The sequence below is a fragment of the Pleurodeles waltl genome, chromosome 1_1 (genome assembly GCF_031143425.1).
Source record: "Pleurodeles waltl isolate 20211129_DDA chromosome 1_1, aPleWal1.hap1.20221129, whole genome shotgun sequence".
In the NCBI taxonomy this organism is placed as follows: domain Eukaryota; kingdom Metazoa; phylum Chordata; class Amphibia; order Caudata; family Salamandridae; genus Pleurodeles; species Pleurodeles waltl.
This window is the reverse complement of record NC_090436.1, coordinates 210,778,059-210,800,927: the sequence shown is the minus strand read 5'-3', so window position 1 is coordinate 210,800,927 and position 22,869 is coordinate 210,778,059. Positions and strand designations below refer to the sequence as shown.

At 41.8% G+C, this 22,869-nt stretch overlaps 1 protein-coding gene across 2 annotated transcripts in view; it reads right to left on the bottom strand.

Annotated features, from left to right (window-relative positions):
* The window catches only part of SPEF2 (sperm flagellar 2), a 736,330-nt gene that overhangs the window by 23,338 nt on the left and 690,123 nt on the right, over nt 1–22,869 (bottom strand). For both annotated transcript variants that reach the window (XM_069220893.1, XM_069220901.1), the window contains one exon: nt 20,928–21,050. In XM_069220893.1, the coding sequence (XP_069076994.1) occupies nt 20,928–21,050 (123 nt within the window). The remainder of the gene's footprint in view (nt 1–20,927; nt 21,051–22,869) is intronic.

The window sequence follows — 22,869 nt, the reverse complement described above, 5'->3', positions numbered from 1 at the left end:
ATCCAAACCATCATTCCTCAAGGGGTTTCTTCATGTGGTAAGCCATCTTTGTCAATTCCCAAAAGATAAGGACATACCTTCCAAGAAGATACCTGCTCCAATATTGCATATAGCTAAAAAGGTTGAGGCGAAATCGTTTCAGCCAATTGATTCAATTCATTTGCTCTTGTTGTTTAGAGAAGCAGCAGGAAAGGCTTTAAGATTCAACTTAGCTGATTATGCCTGAATGACCAAGCGATCTGTGAAAGGATGTGTAGACAAGAGGATGGGCCAATGACAACAGACAATCAGTCTGTCAAATGCCACATGCAAAACGGGTTACTCCCAAGCAAGAAGCGCAGAGTCCAACAAAGATTTGTTGTATGGCACAACAAGTTCCAGAGCAGTCAAAGACTGCTGAAAAAACCCAGAAAGGGAGCACCCTGCTCACACTCCAGCATAAGTCAGCCCCAGTGCATCAAGGTAAATGCAGTACAATTTCATTTTTAATCCATAAAGTAAACTTTTCACCTTAGAAGGTGCAGCAAGTGCTGTAAATCTCTGGACACATGTTTCTGGGTAATCCCTTCATCAGCAGAGAGCAGCTTTGTCTGTGGGGTTGCTGGAGCTGCTGCCAAAAGTCCTCTCAGGTTTGTGTACCACTCACTGGCACGCAGGTGCTTCAACCAGAGCTTGTCAGCTCGTTGGCTCAAGGGAGCCTTCTTAAACAGTAAAACCAGAAAGGGAGCACCCTGCTCACACTCCAGCATACAGTCAGCCAAAGACTGCTGCAGGATTTCTGTTAAGATGTTGGATAGGACATAAAGAAGCAGACTTCATCTGAAGGAGGGCCAAGAAGAAATTTTGCAGTCTGGAGATGTCAAGATCACTAACATGTAAGAGGTATTAGTAAAGTTCATCGTCCATGTAATAACGAAGGAAGAGGTTGTGAGCCTCCAAATCATCTTCCTCTTTAAACCTATAATCTCTGCTGGCTATATCTAAGGCATTATCGCCTGAGCCGAATATCTCCTCCAGTAGTCAGTCCTTGAAGGGAACTCAAAAACTATCTTTTGCTACTCAAATAATATGAGTAAACTGTGAGGGCTGAGGTGCTGCCAAAAGTGGCTCTAAAGGCGATGCCATTGATAGGGCTATGAGCGGTGCTGGAAGCAGATGAGTCAGAGCCTTAGAATGCAAACACTTCTCTGAAAGTAATGTGGAGGTCAGAGTCTGTGAAGCCAGGGAGCATTGTGTTGGAGACACTAGAATCGCTGAACCAGCGTTAGTTCAGAGGGATTCAGGGCAATTTTGAAGATGCCTACCATGACCTTTTGGAAAGCTTGGCCTAAGAACCATTGATAGAGCTGGTAACTCATGTTCGAACTTTCTGAGAATTGGGATTAACTCAGAAGATAATGAGGAATAGTTGGGGAACTGTTGTGTTGATTCTCCAAAGAGAACATTTCCGTCTGGTGGAATTTTATTTGCCCTTTTTTAATTGTTTCCTCTCTGGAGACATACCTGAAGGAGGGATGATGACCTGTTTAGAGCACCCTTATGGGCCATTATGAAAAGTAACATGCTCTCCTGCTTCTTTGTTGCCCTCAGACGCATGGACATTCAGGAGTTGCCAGCTGAAGGGTCTTGTCTTGAACTAGGTACCACAGGCAAATGTTGGGTGATTCCTATAAAGACATCCATGTGACAACACCTTCATTAGGCTGTAAGCTTTAAGGCCCTTGGAGGTGATATTTGCCCAAGTTGCTGTTGAAATTACTGGTAAATGTATTTGGCAGGCACTGAAGAAGCACTTTGGACCCATGTCCGTAAGGCCCATAAACAAGAGGAAGTGTTGTTTCCTGCCAGATGGGTGGATAGAGCCGTGACAGGGGTGGATAGAACTGTGACTTGTGCCGCATGGCACCTTTAGAAAGATATTACAAAAATAAAAGTTTTCCAGCTCAAGACTGGCATTTGGAGGATATTCATAAGGTGAGGAATGTGTGGGAAGAAACACTGATCAAATTGTGAGGCATTTAAAGTGGCAATGAGAGTCATATGAATCAAAATTTTATGTGTGGTTAAAATGGTTCTCCAAAGATAAACTTTCCAATTAGGAGAACTGAGAGCTCTCAAAAATGGGGTAGCTAACAGCCCAGACTAGATGACGTTGTTGCAACAGTGTAAAACTAAATATTTGACATGCCTAGGGAGGAAGCATTTTTGAGTAACCAGGTGTTACACACATTTCCTCACCAACCTGGTGTCCCAATTCTGTTTCAAGAGCAAATGGGATGTCTGGAAGCATTGTTCTCACAGGCAGCTGAGCAACTGTCAAATGGTAAGACCTCTGGGTCTGATAGATGACCAGTTTAATTTTATGACACATTCAAGAATTAATGTCTTGCCAACTCCTCAGATATCTAATTTTGCTATGCAAAATGGATTTCATTACCACTAGCCACCTGAAAATCAATAGGGAAAATGTTACTTCCCTAGTAACAACTGGTTTGCAGCTTTTAGTTCTGTAGATACACATGCTATGCACACTCCTGCCTTACACTGTTGGACATGAATGATACAAGTTGTTTTCCTTAAGAAAGGAAGTGGAGGTTTCGAGGTAAATCATGATACCGCCACCAAAACCCACAATGCACCAGGACACAGACCACATCTTAGACTGGGTTTTTCTGCTTCGGGTAAGAGTAAATAGGTGTAGGAAGGCAAATCCAATAATATTATCCATACTGGTAGACAAATGTGCTTAATAACATAGTAGGAGACTGCATGTGAATCTACAGCACTACCCACTGCAAATCAGTTGGTATAGGTAAACAAAATTCTCTGTTTGCTGGTTGTGCTGCTGTATATTATATGCTGTGCATAGAATGAAAAGCAGTACCCATCTTTCTAAAGCAATGTGTTGCGAGCAACAACCAAACACTTTTTATCTTAAGTACAGTTTGTCTGACTTGGGCTTTTTGAGGAGCCTGAATATTCATACAGTAAAGTATTGTGTCTGTGTTGATATTAAATCACTTTACAGATTTTGACAAGAAAAACCACAGTAGCTCCCTTTTTTACCATTGAATGTGTCATTGGAACAGAGTGTACTGTGCGTTTTGCTTTCGCATGACAATCAATCTGGTAAGCATCACTTTGGAAACTTGATTTCCCCAGTTAAAGAGGGCCAGGAGTGACAAAAGCTGCTCAGCTATCCTGAAGAATTTTGCATGGTATGATAAACATTATGGGCCTGATTACAACTTTGGAGGAGGTTTTAATCCGTCCCAAAAGTGACGGTAAAGTGACGGATTTACCAGCAGCAGTATTACGAGTCCATTATATCCTATGGAACTCGTAATACGGCTGGTGGTATATCCGTCACATTTGGGACGGATTAACACCTCCTCCAAAGTTGTAATCAGGCCCTATATGCCATGGGTCTTTTAACATCTGAAGTGTTAAAAGACCCATTCAAGGCCCATTCTGCAACCAACTATGCTTGAGGGAAATCAAAGTAAATCCATAATTGTGACTGCATGGGATTGACACGGAAAGGCAGAGGATGGGCTCTGTGGAAAGTTCGATATCTGTTTGCTTGGAGAAATGGCTTCTCTACTATTAAGGCTTGCCAATTACTAACACAGTGAAGGGAAGTGATTGCAATGAGGAAGCCCATTTTCCAAGAAAGGAACTGCAATGGTTCAAATAGATGTCCTATAAGCTGTGTAAGGACACTGCTTAAGTCTCATGATGGGTCTGGTGATACACTTTCTAAGGCCTTCTATAAAGGCTTTGACAAAAGGAATTTCAAATACTGACTGGTGTTCTCTGCTTTGCAGTTAAATCATTGCCACAACTAGATGTACTCTTATGGATGAATATGCTAATCCTGATTTTTGTTAGTGCAGCAAGTACTATATAAAGTCCTGCACTGTAGCTTATCAGAGAGTTGCTACAATAGTGGACATATCTTTTCCATTTAGCTATGTAAAATGGTAGTCTACTGGTCAAATATACTTGTTTAAGAATTAGCATGCACTTGTAAGTAGTAAAATTCTAAGTCCTCGGTTGCCAAATCACAAGATTTAGTGCACTGAGCGTTGGGGTTTTGCAGTTGTACTTGATGCTGTGTCAGGAAGTCTGGGCATTGCAGTAGCATTTGGTATGGCTGCATCTGCATTTCCAGAAGTAGTGAGTACCATGGCTGCTATGTTCTTCTTGGTACTTGCCTAATGTTTCTGATTACATATTCGGAATGAATAGTAATAGAGAGAAAGGCGTAAGCATATATCCATAACCAGTTGAACCAGTACATTGTCCATGGATTGTAAGTACCTGGAGGTGAGATTTTAGAACTTTGAGTTCTTATGTGTGGTCTACTGCTGGGGCCCCCAGTGTTGGAAGTATTGTTAAAGAACCTGGGTGTTAATTCCCCTTTTGGGGAATCATGCGTTCTTCTGAGCAGGTCTACAAAGTTGTTGTTCACTCCAGGTAGGTGTTCCACAAGAAGGAGGAGCTGGTGATGAATGACCTAGTTTCAAACTGTTCTCACTATGGTGGACAACCGTGGTGAGTGCTTATCTTCCTACTTTTGTAAAATGATACATTGTGGTCATGTTGTCTGTGAGAGAGAGCACTGTTGTGTTGTGAAGAAGCTGAGAAACATAGCACCAGCTGAACTGCTAGCAGTTTCAACATACTGATGTGCTAGTGTCATTGCTGAGGAGAGCATTGGTCCTGAATTGGGAGCTGGCCAAAGTGTGCTGCTGTCACTTGAGAGAGGCTTATGAGCTGACAGTTACTTGCGGCAGTGGGCCAAGAAACAATCTGCACAGTAACAAGTTCTTGTTGTTTCACTACTATAGAATCCAACAATTGATCACTTCGCTTGTGAGCACTGTCTCACAAGCCATTCTTGAAGAGCATGCATCTGCAATCAAGCACTACGGAATAGTTTCATGTATGATATTATCATCCCAAACAGTTTCAATATCATTCTTACTGTCTGAAGAAGCAATATTTGCTAAAGGGGAAAACCTCTTTGAAAGACCATCACCTTCCTGCTGCTGTGGTAGGCTTTCTCTGACAGCGCATTGAATATAGTTTCCAGAAACAGTTGCATTTGTTGGGAGCAAAGGTGAGATTTCATGGCACTGGAAGTGGAGTAGTAGGATGGCTTTGGCAACGTGAGGAGGAGTGAGACAGCTTGTTGATTATGAGCAAGGCATTGCGCTCGGCTGCTGCTCTTCACCAGCCAATCATCCAGGTATGGAAAGACATGCATGCCATTGTGCTGAAGATAAGCTGCTACCACTGACAGACATTTGGTAAACATCTGAGAAGCCCCCATACGGTAGGATTTTGACTTAATAGTTAACTTCCATGATCACAGACTTGATGTACATATGGTCAGCTAATTGGATGGGGATGTGGAAGCAGGAGTCCTTGACATCGAGGGTTGCCAGAAGTCCCAGTTGCAGAACAGCAGAATAACATCTTGAGTACTCATCTAGACCACTTGTAGGTCAAGAATCAGCCACAATGTCCTGTCTTTCTTGCGGTTAAGTAAGTACAAGAATAGATGCCCTGTCATTGGTGGTGTGTGGAGACAGCTGGAATAGCTCTCATTTGGAGCAATATCTGCACTTCCTCTTGCAGCAGCTGGTGGTCTTGGCTGTTGCTGTGCTGGAGTGGTGGAATATATGGTGGTGTGGTATGAAATTCCATGCAATAGTTTGGGCAATGAGAGAATGCATTAACTTGTCTGCAATTATGATCTTCCACTGAGGAAGGTATAACCTGATGCATCTCCTGACAAATGTTGAGTGGTATGGGGGAAATAACTGAAGTTCATTCTTTGGAGGTAGAGGCGCCCTTGCATTGGGTGCCTCTGGCCTTTCCGCGACTGTTTTTCTGATGTCTGCCTCTCAAGTATGACTTAGATGTCTGACCTTTCTGAATGGACTGCTGCATCCAGTATGGAAGGTGTTGGGCAGTGACTACTGGCTTTGCTGCTGCCCACAAAACCCCTACTTTAGAGGTAGGTTCTGGATGCACCCATAGAGTTTGCTGTATCTGTATTGTTTTTGATTTTGTTCTAACATGAACTCAACCAACCACCTGATGAAAGTGTGCCCCATCCAAACACAAACAAATAATGCTCTATTGCACTTCTGGCTGGTAAGTTGATACCCTAAGCCACATATGATGGCTGAAGAGAATGCTGGTATTGGTCTCTGGAAGCAGGGTCGGCAGCATGTAGAGGGCACCTAATGCTGGTCTTGGGAGTCATTTTCCCTTGATGGATGATCTCTTTTCCTCGCTTTTTGCAAGCATTAGAAAGGTGCTTTATTAGGTCCTCCATTTTCTCCCAATGGTATCTGATATACCATTAGAGCAGGCCATCTGAGTTGGCAACATACCACTGCGTTGTGGCCCTCACAGCTAATCATTTCCCCTTCAGCATCAATTCTCTTCCTTTCTTTGTCCAATGGAGAGGTATCCCTGGTAGTCAGCATGAAACCTCTCTTCTATGTCGTATGTACTATAAATGAGCACAGTGGTGCATGGCCTCTAATGTAGATGGAGTGTTGTGGTGCAGGCTTTTATTTCTTTTCCTTCACTGGTGTGACATCCCTTGATTTCCTTGACGTTCCTTGTACAACATTTGAGTATGGTCTTTAACATTGGTAGGAACTGCAATAACTACTCTATCTCTGACAGTGTCTCAATGATAAAGTCCTCCTTTGAGATATGGACCTTTTCCTTGTGGAAGTCTGCCGCACTCTGGATTATCACATGGTATGCACTTGTGCCATCAGATGTGGATAGCTTGAATGGCTAAGGCTCCAAAGATGGGTCGTCTAAGGGTCCACATTATAGTCATGCATTGGTCGTCTCCATAATCAGTAGGTGTTTAGTCCTCATAAGGATTTGGATGATCAGTAGTGAGGTCCTAACCTAAGTATGAATTATAGAGACTTTGCCAGGAATATGATCATGAGGGTAACGGTGCAGTTTGTTGCATGTGTTCTCTAGGCTTGTTTTTTTTGGGAATGGGATATTCCCTGAGCTCCTCTGATATTGCCTTCTGAAGCCTGAGGCAACATTTTGTGGTGTGAGCTTGATCAATTGCAGGTGGCCGAAGACTGGATCTATGAAAATCTTTCAATTCTGCACAGCAGATTCATCAACTTTGTCCTCTTCAGAAGGTCCAGAGCTGAGCAAGAGCCTGGCTTCAAGATTGACCTCAGAGTCATTCTCAATTCCAAGTTAAGCTGTGTATGGTCTTAGTGCTGAGACTGACTGTCTCTGCGTTGAAGCTCATTCAGTAGGGTATGATATGTTTCTTATGCTGAGCTGAGATACCTTAGAGATTAAACATATTCCAGAGTCCCCTTTCCACGGATATTTACACTACCGTAGGACCCATCCCTTTCATCAGTAAGTTTCCTCAACATATCAACATATTTGACAACACACGTGTCCAGAAGATGGTTTTTGAAAGTCTCTGCACTGCAACTTATAATGTGCTCACCCTTGATCCCTTTGGTGCTGGATAGTCTTTTTTTTTTTTTTTTTTTTTAGACCATGGGACTTTACAGGCCTGACAAGCCAACCTATTGCGCCCCATCAAGAGACAGAGGTTATGGAACATATGCCGCTCCGGTCATAGGAACTTATCGTAGCAGTTAGGGCTGAATTTAAAAGGTGCATTCTCCATACAGCCCCCTTCCCACCACCCCCACATTAGTCATTCTCATACAGTCTAGCCTTACAATTAATGATTCCAGTAAGATCTGAACTGGTTGAAAGAAAAACTTCTTGTAACATCCATGTCCACCACTAGATGGCAGGAGTGTGCACAGCATTTGATATAACGCAGCAAATGCTGCTAAACTGCTTTACTGTCTAAGCCAAAATAAGCTTCATTCTAAAAAAACACACCCACTCTCCATGTTAATTTTAGACTGCAAGTCTTGGGGAACATGTTGAGAATATACCTGCTCAATATTTTGCAGAGAATAATTCATCAAGACCAAGGCAGTTTGATTTGGTTGTAAGATCTCCAAATATACAAAGGCTTTTTACACTGATGGTTAGTGCCCTTGATGGAGGAGCCTTCTCTTAACATAGAGAAAGCTTTCATCACTCTCAGGCGGGACTATTTACTTACAGTATTAAGAATTATGGGTTTTGGGGAGGAAATACTTGCTTGAAACAGATAACAGTGCCATTACCTTGGTTGTTGGGGGTGTGGTATCAGACAGGGATGGCTGGGGAGAGCCTGCACAGGCTTCCAGTCTGCCTGGGAGCGCCCTGGCTCAGTGCTCCCAGCCAATCCTGATGCTGCTCTGAGCAGCATCAGGATTGGCTGCAGCGTAGGCTGGGAGCTAGTGTCTGCAGCGAAACGGAAGAGTAGAGTGGTGCGTCGAGGATCGAGGTGTTTAAAAAAAATATTTTTTATAATGTAATGTGAGTCCCGTCCCCGCCACCTCACCCCTTCTGTGAGCCTCGACTGTTACACAGGTATACAATGTGTTTAACCGGGAGATACAGAACAAAGGAGCCATCGACGCACGGTGCTCGACAGTTGGTGCTTATGAAGGGAAAAATACAAGGACAGTGTTGTAGTATATTAAGAAATATTAAGAAATGTTGGATTTATCCAAGACTAACATGGATGGATTAAGAATGCTAAGGAAAATTCACTGCTATGGAATACACAATAACTCTAGAGTCACAGGATAGGTTTTGAAAGATGCATGTTTCAGCATGCAGTTTCACTATTTACATCAAATGTAGCCAATACTCAAACACCTTAATAGCAAATACTCAGGGGCTCATGATACCTGGGTAGAAGAGGCAGGCCTCTAACACACTATATGGATTTATCTTTTAATAGAAGAGTACAGGATTCAAATTGGAGAAAGAGTATCATGGTTCATATAGGAACCCAACAGTCACAAACCTGAAGAATGCCTATTGTGACTAATTGCTAACTAGGCTTGATGACTTGGCCAAAAGTAGATTTTCATGTTGTGGAAACTACCTCTGATGTTGATACTTTCTGGTTGGCTGGCTGAGCTGTACTGATGAACTGAAGCAGAAAATCACTTCCATAATTGTATCTTGTTGGAGGAGTAGAAAGACTATCCCTCCCACACCCCGCTTAGGATATGATCATATCAGAACTGGCCATAAAGTCCACCATTAAGGGCCTCATTTAAATTTTGGCGCAGAAGGATCTACGTGACATTGATGATGGGAGTTCCTAACGCATCCCACCCACCAACCATATGGTTCACCAGCCTGATTTTGATTTGAAAGGACCATAGTTTGATGACAGCAGGACTACTCCATCTCTGCTGTCAAACTTCTCCGACTGCCCAATGGAGTAAGGGTAGTTGGAGATTTGGCTATATGTCCGCCCACCTAATTTAGATGGGCAGACATACAGCAGTTTTTCAATGCCTGTAATCGCTAGGAAAACCTGGTGGTATGGGGTACTGAGGGCTCAATGCCCCCTTGCCAGCCACTGGAAGAACACCCATGGTGCTGAAGGAATTTTTTTAATTTTCCAATTCAAGAAGTTTTTTTTATTCGAGAGGTTCATCAACAGAAATTACAGTAGGATTTAAGAGCATGACATGCAAACTGACAGCATAGTTAGCACTTATTTCAAACAGCCAGCAAAAAAAAGAGAAAATCAATCTAACAATAAAAAATACATTATACAAATGTGCTGAACTAATTAAATGTATCAAAATAAGATAATTGAAAATAGATTTTAAGCCCCAAAAGACAAAGAAAGAAATGGAAAGTAAGTAATGGAAATTAAGATTATAGAGAAGAAAGAAAAAGGAAGGGAGGAAGGAATTAAAAGACATAGGGCATGATTTCGGTGGATGGGATACTCTGTCACATACTTGACGGATATCCTGTCTGCTGTATTGCAAGTTCCATTACATCCTATGATACTTGTAAAATGGTCGGCTGAATATCTGTCATGTTTGTGACGGAATATCCCACCCGCTAAGGTCGGAATTAGGCCCATTGTGCTATGATAGGCAAACTAAACGACTGAATCATATGCAGGCGTAAAACAAGGGTTATTACATTTTTGCTGGTACAAGTTCAATTCCGATTACAGTAAGCGTGAGGATTTGTTATTAAAATCACCATTGTGTAGACTGTTGTCTGACCGTCTAATAAAACATACCCACGCCCACCATGCATGATGTGAAATCATGTTAAAATTTTTCAAGTTGGAAAGGATGGTCTTTTTACAGATAGATAGTAGTATATCAAGAGACAGTCCCGATTACTTAGGGAGTCTAATAAGGGGGCTTCTGAACAAGATGATTTCCTAAGTGTAACTAATAAGTGATTTAGGGTAAGTTTAATATCAAAAATATTGTTGGAAGTTTCCCCAATTGTTCTCCAAAGAGGCTAAACATGTTTGCAGTAAAATAGTAAATGTTCAAGCTCACCAGAGGGATGATCACAATGCCCGTATGTGGCTGAGGTAGATAATTTATGTTTGTAGGATTAGAGGGGATATTTTGTGATGCAGAAGGGAATTCCAGATTTTTTTTCAAGGAGGTTGAAGAATGGGATATTGTACTTAGAGCAGGAATCCTCCCATACTTGTTGAGTATGTTCAGTGTCGGTTTGGAATGCTTTTGAAAGATTCTATAAATTTGTGAAGCGGTATGAGGTTTGAACAAACGTTTCTCAAGGAAACTTAGGCAATCTGCAGGGTGGGGATGCCTGAAACAATGTGACTTGAAGTTGTAGAAGTCATCTGGCTGCAGGCTGAATCCTTTGGACAACATAGCAAAGGAAAGGGGATCACCGAGCTCGCCATTATCTTTCGCATAAAGTATACCAAGAACAGCTCTATCCATCCAAAAGGTGCTATTGAAGGACAGAGAGGAATATTCTGAACCTTTTGTTTTGTGGATGAAGCATCTGTCCAGATATTTTGTCATCAGTATTGAGTCTCAAATAATTTGAAAGGAGCGAGGGACTTTAAGCTGTTTAATTGTCAGGTACTGATAAGAGAGAGAGAAAGAACTCACTAGTTCGGATTCAGTGTCTACCTATGCCAGTCAAGTAAGACATTTCAAACTAAGCCACCAGAAAGATTGTCTTGCCAGAAATGTGATTTGATCTTTTTAAAATTAGGAAAACTCAGGCCAACATAATTTTGTTTGTTTGGAGTTTCCGCAATGAGACCTTTGCTGTCTTATCGTTCAAAATAAAATATGACAACAGTGTATTAACAGAATAATTTGCAGGGCTAGCATTATCTTAAACATTTCAATACGACCCCAACACATAATGAATTTAGATAACCACGTTTCACTTCGTTTTTTTAATCTTAGTTAATAGAGTCTCCTCTATTTGCATTCTACTGGCTTCAATTGAGTTTGCAAATTCAATACCTAGATATTTCAATCTAGCAGGTTGATATTTTAGGTTAGCTTGAATGGCTATCGATGGTAGACAAAGCACATTCAAGGGGGAGATCTCAATTGTTTCTTTTTTAAGGAGTATCCCGACATCAAAGCGTACTTATAGATGAGAAGAACTTCCAAATCCACTTCAGCCGAAAAAATTAAGGCATCATCAGCGTATGTGTTAGACTTTTCATCCTTGGTGTGGCCTCCCTTAACTTTTTGCCTCTGTTTCCCAGGTTGTTGATGTGTGCATGGACTCTGATGGTGCTGTTTCTGTCACTCTGGGCACTTTACCACTGCTAACCAGTGCTAAAGTGCAAGTGCTCCTATACAAAATGTGTATGTAATTGCCTTATTCATGATTGGCATATTTGATTTATTAGTATGTCCCTAGTACAGTGCACTAGAGGTGCCCAGGGCCTGTAAATTAAATGTTACAAGTGGTCCTGCAGCACTGGTTGTGCCACCCACACAAGTAGCTCTGTAATCATGTCTCAGACCTGCCACTGCAGTGTCTGTGTGTGCAGTTTTTAACTGTAAATTCGACTTGGCAAGTGTACACTAGCCAGGCCTAAACCTTCCCTTTTCTTACATGTAAGGCACCCCTAAGGTAGGCCTTAGGTAGCCCCAAGGGCAGGGTGCAGTGAATGGGTAAGGTAGGACATATAGTAATGTGTTTTATATGTCCTGACAGTGAAATATTGCTAAATTCGTTTTTCACTGTTGCAAGGACTGTCCACTCTCATAGGTTAGCATGGGGACTACCTTTAGATATGATTAAAGTGTAGATTCCCTTTGGGAGCAGATGGACATGTGGAGTTTGGTGGCTCTGAGCTCACAATTCAAAAATACATCTTTTAGTGAAGTTGATTTTAAGATTGTGTGTTTGAAAATGCCACTTTTAGAAAGTGAGAGCATTTCCTTGCTTACACCATTTCTGTGACTCTGCCTGTTTGTGGATTCCCTGTCTGGGTCAGTTTGACAGTTGAGCTGGTTGCACCTCACAGTAGACAGTGACACGAAGGGAGCTGGGGTGTAGTCGTGGGGTGCATGCGTGCCTGAATAGTTTACGTTGTCGTTGTCAACAAGGCCGTTACGTGCTGTGGGAATGTGTTGTTTCCCCCCACTCAAATTAGGGAGGTAGCGGACATCTGGCCTCATATTGCTACTTCCAAGGTTGATTTCGACAAGTTGAGTCAGCTGAAAGCTTTATTGTTTCAAAAGCATGTGGCCCTTACATCTGCTAGCAAGACCTACGCACTTCAGGTGGCAAGGTCATCGGCGGAGATACAGTCCCTTTTGAATACTAACTTTCCAAGTCACTTCGGTGAACTTGTGGGACGTATATTTAATGCATCCAGCACTGCTGGTATTGCTCATTTTTTCAAAGCCGTTGGTGTTGGTTTCGCTCACACCTTCTCTTCCATATTCGGTTTGATAACTTCGGCTATACACTCTATTTTTTGAAGCATTTTTGGGGGTTTCCCGATTACTTTGGCTTTGTTGGCTGGAGTCTTGCTATTGTTGCTATTTTTTCGCAATGGCTGTCCCGCCACGACGAGATCCTATATTGCTGCTCCCGTCAGCGCAGCTGTGTCGTGAACGCATGATGCAGCATTTTGGAGCTACACTCCTGGGCCATTTGGAGTGTGACTGGTGTCTGTCATTCAGACCGGTTTTGGATTGTGTGCAACCCGTGTTTCGGTGCCTTTGGTGCTCGTTTGAACATGCACTGGCTTTCTGTCTCTCACTGCAGCACCCTCCGGTGGTCGATCCTGATCTGTTGATGTTCCCGATTAGGGCTCATTCCCAGACTTGTGCACTACGGTTGCGTTTGCTTCGTGAGGCGGTTTATGAGATTCCCTTCCTGGAGGAAGATGGTATTGTCTCTTTCATAGGCCCTGCACGGGGTGCCGCCCTGAATGGTTTTGGGGCTTTGGAACACACCTGCTCCATGGTACTTTGTGGCGTGGATCTTCCGATATTAACATATATCGAAGTGGAGGAGCTCCTACGTTCTATTGCTTCTGTCTGACAATTCGATTTTTTTTCTTCGGCAAAATTGACACTATATTGAATTTGGCTTTATCGTCACATGTTTCTAAAATTTATGACCTTGTTGTCTTCTTACCTTGTCGAAATATATATTGTTTATATTTGGGGCATGCTTTTATATTATTGGAACCACTTGCTACCGACAAGGGGAGGGTGTAGTGTGGTTAGTTTTACGTATACTTTGCGCATTAGCTTCAGGCTTTAGGCCTTTGTGCACTTTGGCCTGAATGTATTTTATTCATTTGCTGACAGCTTAGAGCCTCTGTGCACTTTGCTCTAAATGCTTTTTATTAGGCTTCGTACTGTTATTTTTCAAATAGCCAGTTCTACGGTGTTGTTTTTTATTCATATCACACTGTTTTGCCTACTTCAGCACTGGAGTTCTTCATAACATATTCACTCTGTGCTTCAGTCAAGGATACAGTCTGGTACATTGCCGATAGACGTGGTACGAGTTTAGATTTGGCATTCCTGCGTAGGGACATTTTGTGATCACGATGACATGTTAGTTATAAAATCACTTCCTTGTACCAATACATGCAAGAGGGAGATTCCGACCAGAGACCCACAACTAGACGCTGACTGCCTCGTTGCAGATGCTGAACCAGATCACAGGCCTTTGCTCAGGTATGAGGGCTTATGTCTCCCCAGTGATTCAGAAAGGCAAGCTAGAAGCTTAACATGCTGTGCTCTAAATAGAACAAGCAGAGGGAGAGTAGAAACTGTTAGGCAATATGATAGCTTTGCTCTTATGTTTTACTCTCCTGGTGACTATTTCAATCCTACTATGTTGTATCGTTCTGGTTATTGCGACTCACGCCTTATTATCTAAAATACAGTCGTTTTATTAAAACATTATGGGGGTTATTACAACTTAGGAGGAGGTGTTAATCTGTCCCAAAAGTGACGGTAAAGTGACGGATATACCACCAGCCGTATTACGAGTTCCATAGGATATAATGGACTCGTAATACGGCTGGTGGTATATCTGTCACTTTACCGTCACTTTTGGGACGGATTAACACCTCCTCCAAAGTTGTAATAACCCCCTATATAAAACTTATACTGTCTTTCTCATTTGTATATGAGACCATATTGTAAATGAGAGAGTTGGTTTGGATCTGAGTGACCACGACTTCCCTGAGAAGTTCCAAAGATGTCATGCGCTCGGCTGCCTAATCATTTCTTCCCCATGGGAGAAATGAGGCACTGCTAGTTAGCCGGAGCAAAAAACGGATTTAGGGTGACAGAGTTCTTTACAAGTGGGTCAGACTCAGTCCCCCACACCGTTATCGATCCTGCTGCCTAGAAATCCAGTGGTCTCATTTAGGATAATGAGAGCCCATGCGACAGCTGACAGCTGTTTACAAACCATGGAATGGCTGACAGAAGCTTCGCATTCGCTAACGCTAAGAAAAACCTCCCTCAAACCATTAACACATCTGTATTGAAAGGGAAGCTCCCACACCTCGCGTATGTAACTGTCTCCCAATAGTTCATATCTACCCACCAGAATGTGCTTCAAACAAGAAGTAAATTGCAGAGTGGAGATAGGCAAATTAATAACCCCATGAATCAACCACTCAGCTGACGGAATCTCAGCCACCGTGAAAGGCAGTTTCTCCAATTTCTCAATATTCAACATAACATATGTCGCTTCCTTTTTAGCCATCAACTGTTGTTGACGAGTCAAATTGAATGAGATAAAGATCTCTCTGGCACGAATGTGCTGCCATGGAACGTGACCCGCCTTCAAGGTTTGAAGAGTCCAACCCAGCTGCATGATGGACCGCGTCTGACTCTGCCCATGATATAAAGAAGACATGTCCGATTTAATAATGTCAATAGCAGAGGAAACAATGCTGTCAATCCTGTAAACACGGTCAGAAAGGGTATGCATGCCATTATCAACAACAGACAAAGTCTGCAGCAGATTTTCCTGATCAATCTGCCTCAACCGGGCTGCAGCCTCCGGTTGTGAAAGTTTCCAAATCTCATTATAAACTTCGTATAAAAACCTTTTCTTCCGTGGTACCTTGGGACCTGCCAAAAAATCTTGTAAATCAGTACCATTAGACAGTAATTTGAGATGTGACTTAACTGCATCCAGCGTGGATGACTTCAACCATTGTTGACAAAGCTTCCCAACGCTGTACGTAGTTATAATATCAGCATGTTCTGGTGAAATGTAACGAGGGTCTGCCCTACTAGTCCTGAACCCCCCTGAAGAGGTGACAAAACGTTGATGACACTTATTAGCGTCTACAGGCCATAATAACCACCCGCCCGGATGTAACGATGAAGTGTTAAGCGTACCATTCTGGACCCAATGTGTAAATTCACTAAAAGTAGCATTCACATAGTGCTGCCAGTTGTTTAATTTGGAAGGGACAGGTATACTAGGCAAATTCAACTCTCTAATTGTCGCCAAGCCCAAACAGCTAGTCTGTTGTACTGTGTCATTGAGGAAAATCATCTGCACAGGGATAATACATGCTCTAAATAATGTATCCCTGCCTTGCATCTGCTAATTTTTCGTACCCCAAACAATCTTCCAAATCGCGTAGCTCCCTTTCCAGGGACACTACCTTACGTGACATTAGATCCGATTTTTTCATCAGTGAGTTCTGTTTATCTTCTGCCCTGCTGATCCTAGATTCTGCCTCCTCCATGTGATCAGCTAGGGCCTTAACATCTTGCCTTAGACCCAGCATTTTAACCTGAAGATTTTCTGTGTTAGAATTTGTTGACTGGGCCAGATGGTATAATATGTTGAGCCACAGTAGTATGATTTGTATACTATTAGACAGATCTTGTTTACTGTTTATTGGAGAGTCTGATAAGGGAGGGTCAGGTTCAGTATTTAAATTCCTTGGTGCCTTTGTGCTCCTCCTGTAAATCTTTGTCACTCGTGTCAGCTATTATTGAGAGCCCCTTGGGCTAGAGTGGGCTTGTGGTGATCTAAGGTCTGTAGCACAGCAGGTATGCGCAGGAGATGGCACAAAGAGTAGAGCCCAAAAAAGCAAGATGACTACAAGACGGGATGTGTAGGCAAATTGTAAATTGAGAGTATGTATGGAATATCCTCCAGCTACCAGATATGTGTACTGATAAACTCTGAGATACACACTATGTGTGAGCAGTATGAAAACAACAAAATGTCAGCAACATTTTCATCTAGGCACATAAAAAGGTAAACCTACTTATGTCCACAAGAGAGAAGCAACTTGAGTCTCATCAGCGTTGATTGTAACATTGTGTCTGCAAGAACAAGCTATTCTCCTTGCAAAAGTTAGGCATGTATGCAGTTTCCAGATAGAAATCTACTCCTTAGCCACAAGGAGACTCATCTCAGTGAAGTAGGACCAGTGGGGGAGCAAAGCACTCAGCATGTGGGCAATACATGTTTTTATTACGCTCTCCTACCAATAAAAGTGCAGCTCAGCTGTGCGCCTCGTATTTTGGCAGCCAGTCCGATTGATTAGGAAACAAGGCAAGGGCCAGAGGTCACAGGTGCCATCTAGGAAACTGAGTTGGCCTCCACCATGGGTTTCATGGATGGCGAAGAGAGGGGAGGCACTTGCTTCAACAGGCACTCCGATAACTGCATCTGGGGCGCCCAGTTGCCGACCACAATGGTATATCCAAATGGGTAGGTGAGCGCCCCCTAGCAGATGTTTTCCATGATCATGAACCACTTGGGTCTGGAGCTCTGATCCTACGTGTCTATTCCTGTCAGGTGTTAGCTGCACCCCCCTTTGGATTTTCTTTTTCAAAATTAAAATAAAAAAATTACTTCCTGCAGTATGGCTCCATCATGTTTGATGGCAACAACCTAACAATCTTTAAAATGTCTGCTGGCCCGATTGTCATTTAAGAAATTTGATGGGTGTCAGCTCTATCAAGGTGAAAGAGTCATTTACTCCATCACCCTGGTGGAGGACTGGCCATCCTCCAAGATCGAATTGGGCCTTATGTCTCCACTGATATGACACAATATTACCAGTGCCTAAACTACGTCATGTCTACCATAGTCAACATGAAACTTCTCCAAATGGAAATGTTTTGCAAGGGCTCAAGGGATAACACATTTGCCAAACACTTGATAACAGGCATGCCTCATATTGGAGGAAAGCTGGGTTATGGCTCTGGTACCTTGTTTTACCATGTATCAATAGACAGAGGTATAGCCGCTCACAGGGCATGCAAAAGAGCTGGTAAAAAGCCAATAACGTGTGATGGACAGACTGCAGTTGTCACAAGGCACCACACACACAAATTAGGCTACGCATTGGCATGTTAGAAAAAACAATGTTTATTGTTCAAAGTGTTGCACTGATTTTCAATTTATTTATTCTTGAAAGTGTGCAAAAAGCATAATATTTGTCAACTAAGAACACAACTGAAAAAACTTAGCAAAAAAATGAATGGAATGTTATATATGAAACTTAACAATAATGCATGGCTAAGTAAATCAAAAAAGATTTACTTAAAATAAAAGCTGAAGGATGAAAGATAGTATTTAGCACAGGACAAATTCTTAGGAAACATGAAAGGGAGCAGGTTTGGGTTGGCACTGAGGCAAGCCCCAGGAAACTCAGAAGGTCCAATGAGAGAGATAAGAGAACAACCATACAGAAGCAGTTTCCATTATTGCTAAGTGAATAAGGACTGAGGTTAAGTACGGTTGTTCAACTGAACAAACATGCTAATAAGTTCACCAGTTGAGTTGGTGAGGTAGATAAGAGTCGATTATAGTGAGCAAAAATGATCGAAGTAGAAATGTGTGAGACAGCTGCCTCAGTTCAGGGGACGGGCTGTGAGCTGGTTGAGGGTCAACTTCTCAAGAGTTATAGGCTGTGAGCTGGTTGAGGATCAACTTCTCAAGAGTTATTTTCTAAAACAAGGTAGATGCTATAAGATTATGTTTTGTTTAAGTAAATGATGATTCCAAGATGACTTTGAAGCATTTTTGGTAGTCCCAAATGCTGAGGATAGAACACAGGATTTCATAATTTTATAAAGGATTGGAACTAAAAAGGTGGCTGGCAGGTTTTGGTTTGGGAAGTATTTTGCTTTATGATGTAGTGGAGAAGACCCAGAAAGTGGCTGAATGGATCAGAAGGCCTGGTAGTGAATGTGAGTTGTATGTAGGGCTCTCAGGAGAGTTGCGACAGTAGTTCTAATTTTGTTGAGCTTCAGGTGAAATAATGCAGCAATGTTGTTGGCTCAGAGGTTGAAAGTTAGGTAACAGTGGTATAAACCGAGTTGTCAATAAAGGCCAGCTATTTAGGGTATAGTATAAGTGAAATTATTATATCTTTGAAGTACTGAAAACACCCTTCAATGATGGCTGCAATGAAGTTGCAGCAACCCTTGTTCAGCCTCTTTTCTCCTGGTCCACAGGTACAACTCCGAAAGACCATAACATAAAGGTAGAGCTAACCTCAAATCATTTTTTTTGTTATGTGCCTCTTAGCCTTATGCTTTGATGTGTTCCTTTACCCATGCAACACTGAATATAATTAAGTATTAAATAAATAAGTACCTAATTGTATTCCTTGAGATGTTCATTGTTGTGTGATGTTTGAGGTCAGTCCAGGTGAGTAGGAATGATTGCTTTGAGAAAGGGAAACATCCTGAACAACTAGGTCCTAAACAACTACATGCCTAAACAACTACTGCTAAACAACTAAAAAGTTTGTACAACGAAGTACTGAACAACTACTGTCTAAACAACATTTTGCCTGAATAACGCTTGCCTGAACAACACATTTTAAGGTAAGATTTTCTTTGTTTTTATGGTTTATTAGTTGTTTAGAATTTATATATATATATATATATATATATATACTGGAAGATGCAGGATCACAAGAAAACAACAGCCAGCCAGGGCAAAAATCTGGATCCCGAACGTTGTAGTAGAAATATATTTTTGTTCTTTAATGAGATCATCTGTTTGTGTCACTTCTTTCTTGGATATATATATATATATATATATATGAGAATTGATTGAGATATATATATATATATATTTTCTAAACAACTAATAAACTATTAGAAAAAAAGAAAAACTTACCTTAAAATTTGTTGTTCAGGCAATCGTTATTCAGGCAAAATCGTTGTTTAGACAGTAGTTGTTCAGTACTTCGTTGTAGAGACTTTTTAGTTGTTTAGCAGTAGTGGTTTAGGCAAGTAGTTGTTTGGGACCTAGTTGTTCCATCACATATTCTTGAGAAAGCGGATATCCAGGAATCAAGAGGGAGGCAGTAACAGTAAAGGTGAAGAAGGGTTAGATGGTATGAAAGATAGAGTATGGCTTGAAAGGAAGGAATTATGGAGGAATTAGGAGATTGTTTGTACAGCAAGGTTGAGCTGTGAGGGGATGGAGATTGGCAATTTTTATTTTTGAGATAGGAAACATAGTTCTTGGTTTGAGGTAGTGTACTGATGGATAAATGAACAAGTGTGATGGACCACAAGTAGCCTCAAAGTGGTTGAGTTAGTTCAATATTAGCATGAAGTCCAGAGAACTGGTTTATGAATGAGTGGGAAAGAAGAGACCATGGGAGAGAGAGCGAGAGAGTGTGAGAGAGTGTGTGAGAGAGAGATTTTTTCTGTTTCACCAATGAGGCTAAAAGGAAGGAGGGGCACAGTTGGCCAAGACCAACAAATAATTTGATGCAGATGATAGATCTTCCACAATCTTTGTTTTGAAGGGTGCTATGACTACTGAGGAATTTGTGAATGTAAGTCAGTATTGTGGGACTGGAGATGTGGATGGCCTTGAATATAGTCTTTCAATGAGGTACGAAGGATAGGTTATGGACAAAAAAGAGGCCATTCAAGAAAGTTCTCGGCATGGAAGGCAGCTGTGAGTACGCAGGAGGGAATGAAGTAAGAAGCAGTGCATAGCAGCTTTAAGTGTGAGGTTCTGGAGGGAGGTAAGACTACACATCTAGAGACAGTGCAATAGTGGATGCTGGGAGGACTGGAGAATGAATAAAACTGCATGAGGCGACTGGAGAAAGCAGAAGCTGTGCGGGGATAGGAGAAGGTAGAGACCATGCAGTGAGGTTGTGAGTGTGGGAACATGGATACTGAAAATGCCATGTAGAGACAGTGGAGCAAAGAGAGGCCTTGAATGAAGCCTGTTTGTGTGGGTCTGAAGTGAGAAAAGGTGGAGAGATCAATTATATTATAAAAGCAGTAAAGCAAGATTTATCAATGGAATCTCAATGGATCTAGCATTTAAGTTAATTAATATTGTCGTTTATTCAGAAGACTGGATTTAGCATCGCCCCATGAAGTATATTCAAGTAAATGAATTCTAATACTCTAATTCAAACGTTTTAATACATTTAATTATTTTTCACATATCTGCTGTTCACTGAGCAACACTACAAGTGATATACTCACCGGAAGTTTGTACTGAAGATCGTTTTCAATGACATCTTCGATGAAAGGATGATGTAGAAGTCGCTCAATAGGAATAGGTTCCATATCAACTGAGCCCATTTCAATGAAAATGTGTGGTAATCGCTGCAAGACAAGAGACATTTTATTATTTTGATTACGAAATGTGTGATTCTGTAAAATACACAGCTATGTTTAGGCACACAACTCTAGACCCTGCCCCATTCCTCATATTAAAATAACACTCATAGTGTTAGTAACTGAGTGATTGATTACATTACATGAATTCCTTTAAGTCCATAATGTGGTATTGTAATGGATTGGAAGGAAGCAGCCTCTGCATCCGACGTCTAGCTATAGTAGGTGCACTTATAACAGACTAGAAGAGCAACCAAGGAGAAATACCTTTTCTTCAGACAGCTGCTAAATCATGCTTGCCAAGACGGACCCACCCGAGAAGGCAGTGTCAAACATGGGGTGAAACGTTGGATGTGTAATCAGAGGACGAGACCCCACAAGGTAAGGGAACCCACCAGGCAGCTGCAAAGATGGACAGAGTGGTCAGCAGGAGGGCAGCTGTGAGTCCTATGATGCAAATGAGGGGGCAGGACCCACACAGGAGATGCACCTGTAGAGGGGAAATCGAAACCTAGAAATGTCCTAGGACATCAAGCAGAGGTATGTTATGTGGAGTTGTCAGTGACGCTCTTGGTGAACGAGTGACAGGATGCTGCTATTGGTAGTAAATGCAAGGAATGGGGTACATCACCACCTCACAGGGAGAGAATGGCTGATGACTTTGGTCACCTGATCCAAAGTTCATGGCAAATAAAGGGCACAGCAATGGCGAAGTGTTGTATAGCCCTATTCTGGGTGCAAATAACACCCTCTAGCAAGAGCATTAATACTTCAGAGTAATGCTCTTCAGAGAATCAGCAGGCAGATGTCACTCATCCAGGAAGGTACTCAATGGGGGTTTGGTGGTTTATGGAACCACTGATGTCAGAGCGGGAGCTTTGGAAGGGAGGATGTGTTAAAGTTTACAATGGTAGGTAGGCTGGCTGAACAAGCAAAACTGTAGCAGAAAGCTAAAGAAAAGCAGAATTATTGAGATTTGGAAGGGGTATGCTGGAGGAGAGCTGATAGGTCTACTTCCAGATCAAGAAAAAGGCGGAAAGGTGATTGAGATTGAAGAGTTTAGGTTATTTGTTATCTGAAGGACTTAAAAAGGCCGTATACGGTTTAGAATTAACAACTTGATACAATTGTGAAAAGAATTCCGCAAAGACCTGTCCTAGCTAAAAATAAAATCACCTTTTTCATTACAACTAGCAATTTCTAAGTGTGGCTTTCACTGCGTTCTCCAATGAGACATGAAAGAAAGAGGGCTACTACAGTCACCATCTCAGGCTCATGAATATAGGCACATTGTTAATTAATTATTTATTATAATTATTTAATTAACTTAGTTATTTACTGTTAAAGTGCATCATGGCCCTAAGGCAGTCACACAAGAAAGAGAGGGTAGGACACAGGAAGGCAAACAGTTAACCAAAAAGATGTGTTTTTAGTTTTTCCAGGAAGAGGGTGAAAGTGAAGGTCAAATGTATACCACAGGATGGGCATTCCACAGTTTGGGGCTCTAACTCCTGAAAGATCTGCCACCCCAGCCTTTTTTTTATTGTATACAAGTTTCAGTTTTAGGGGTAACTGAAATTATAGTACCTGCGCCGCTCATGCACGGAGCCAGTAATCTCTCTGGTTCATAATTAAATCCATATACAACAGTTCAGCATGGGGAGCAACAACAGTGCATAATATTGCATGCTTCTTGATGTTTTTATATTTTATCACGGTATAGATGCCGAATTATCACAAATCAACAGTCATGCACCTCAATAAGCCTCCAATTAATTAATTATTGTGTTTTTTTCACATCAACATC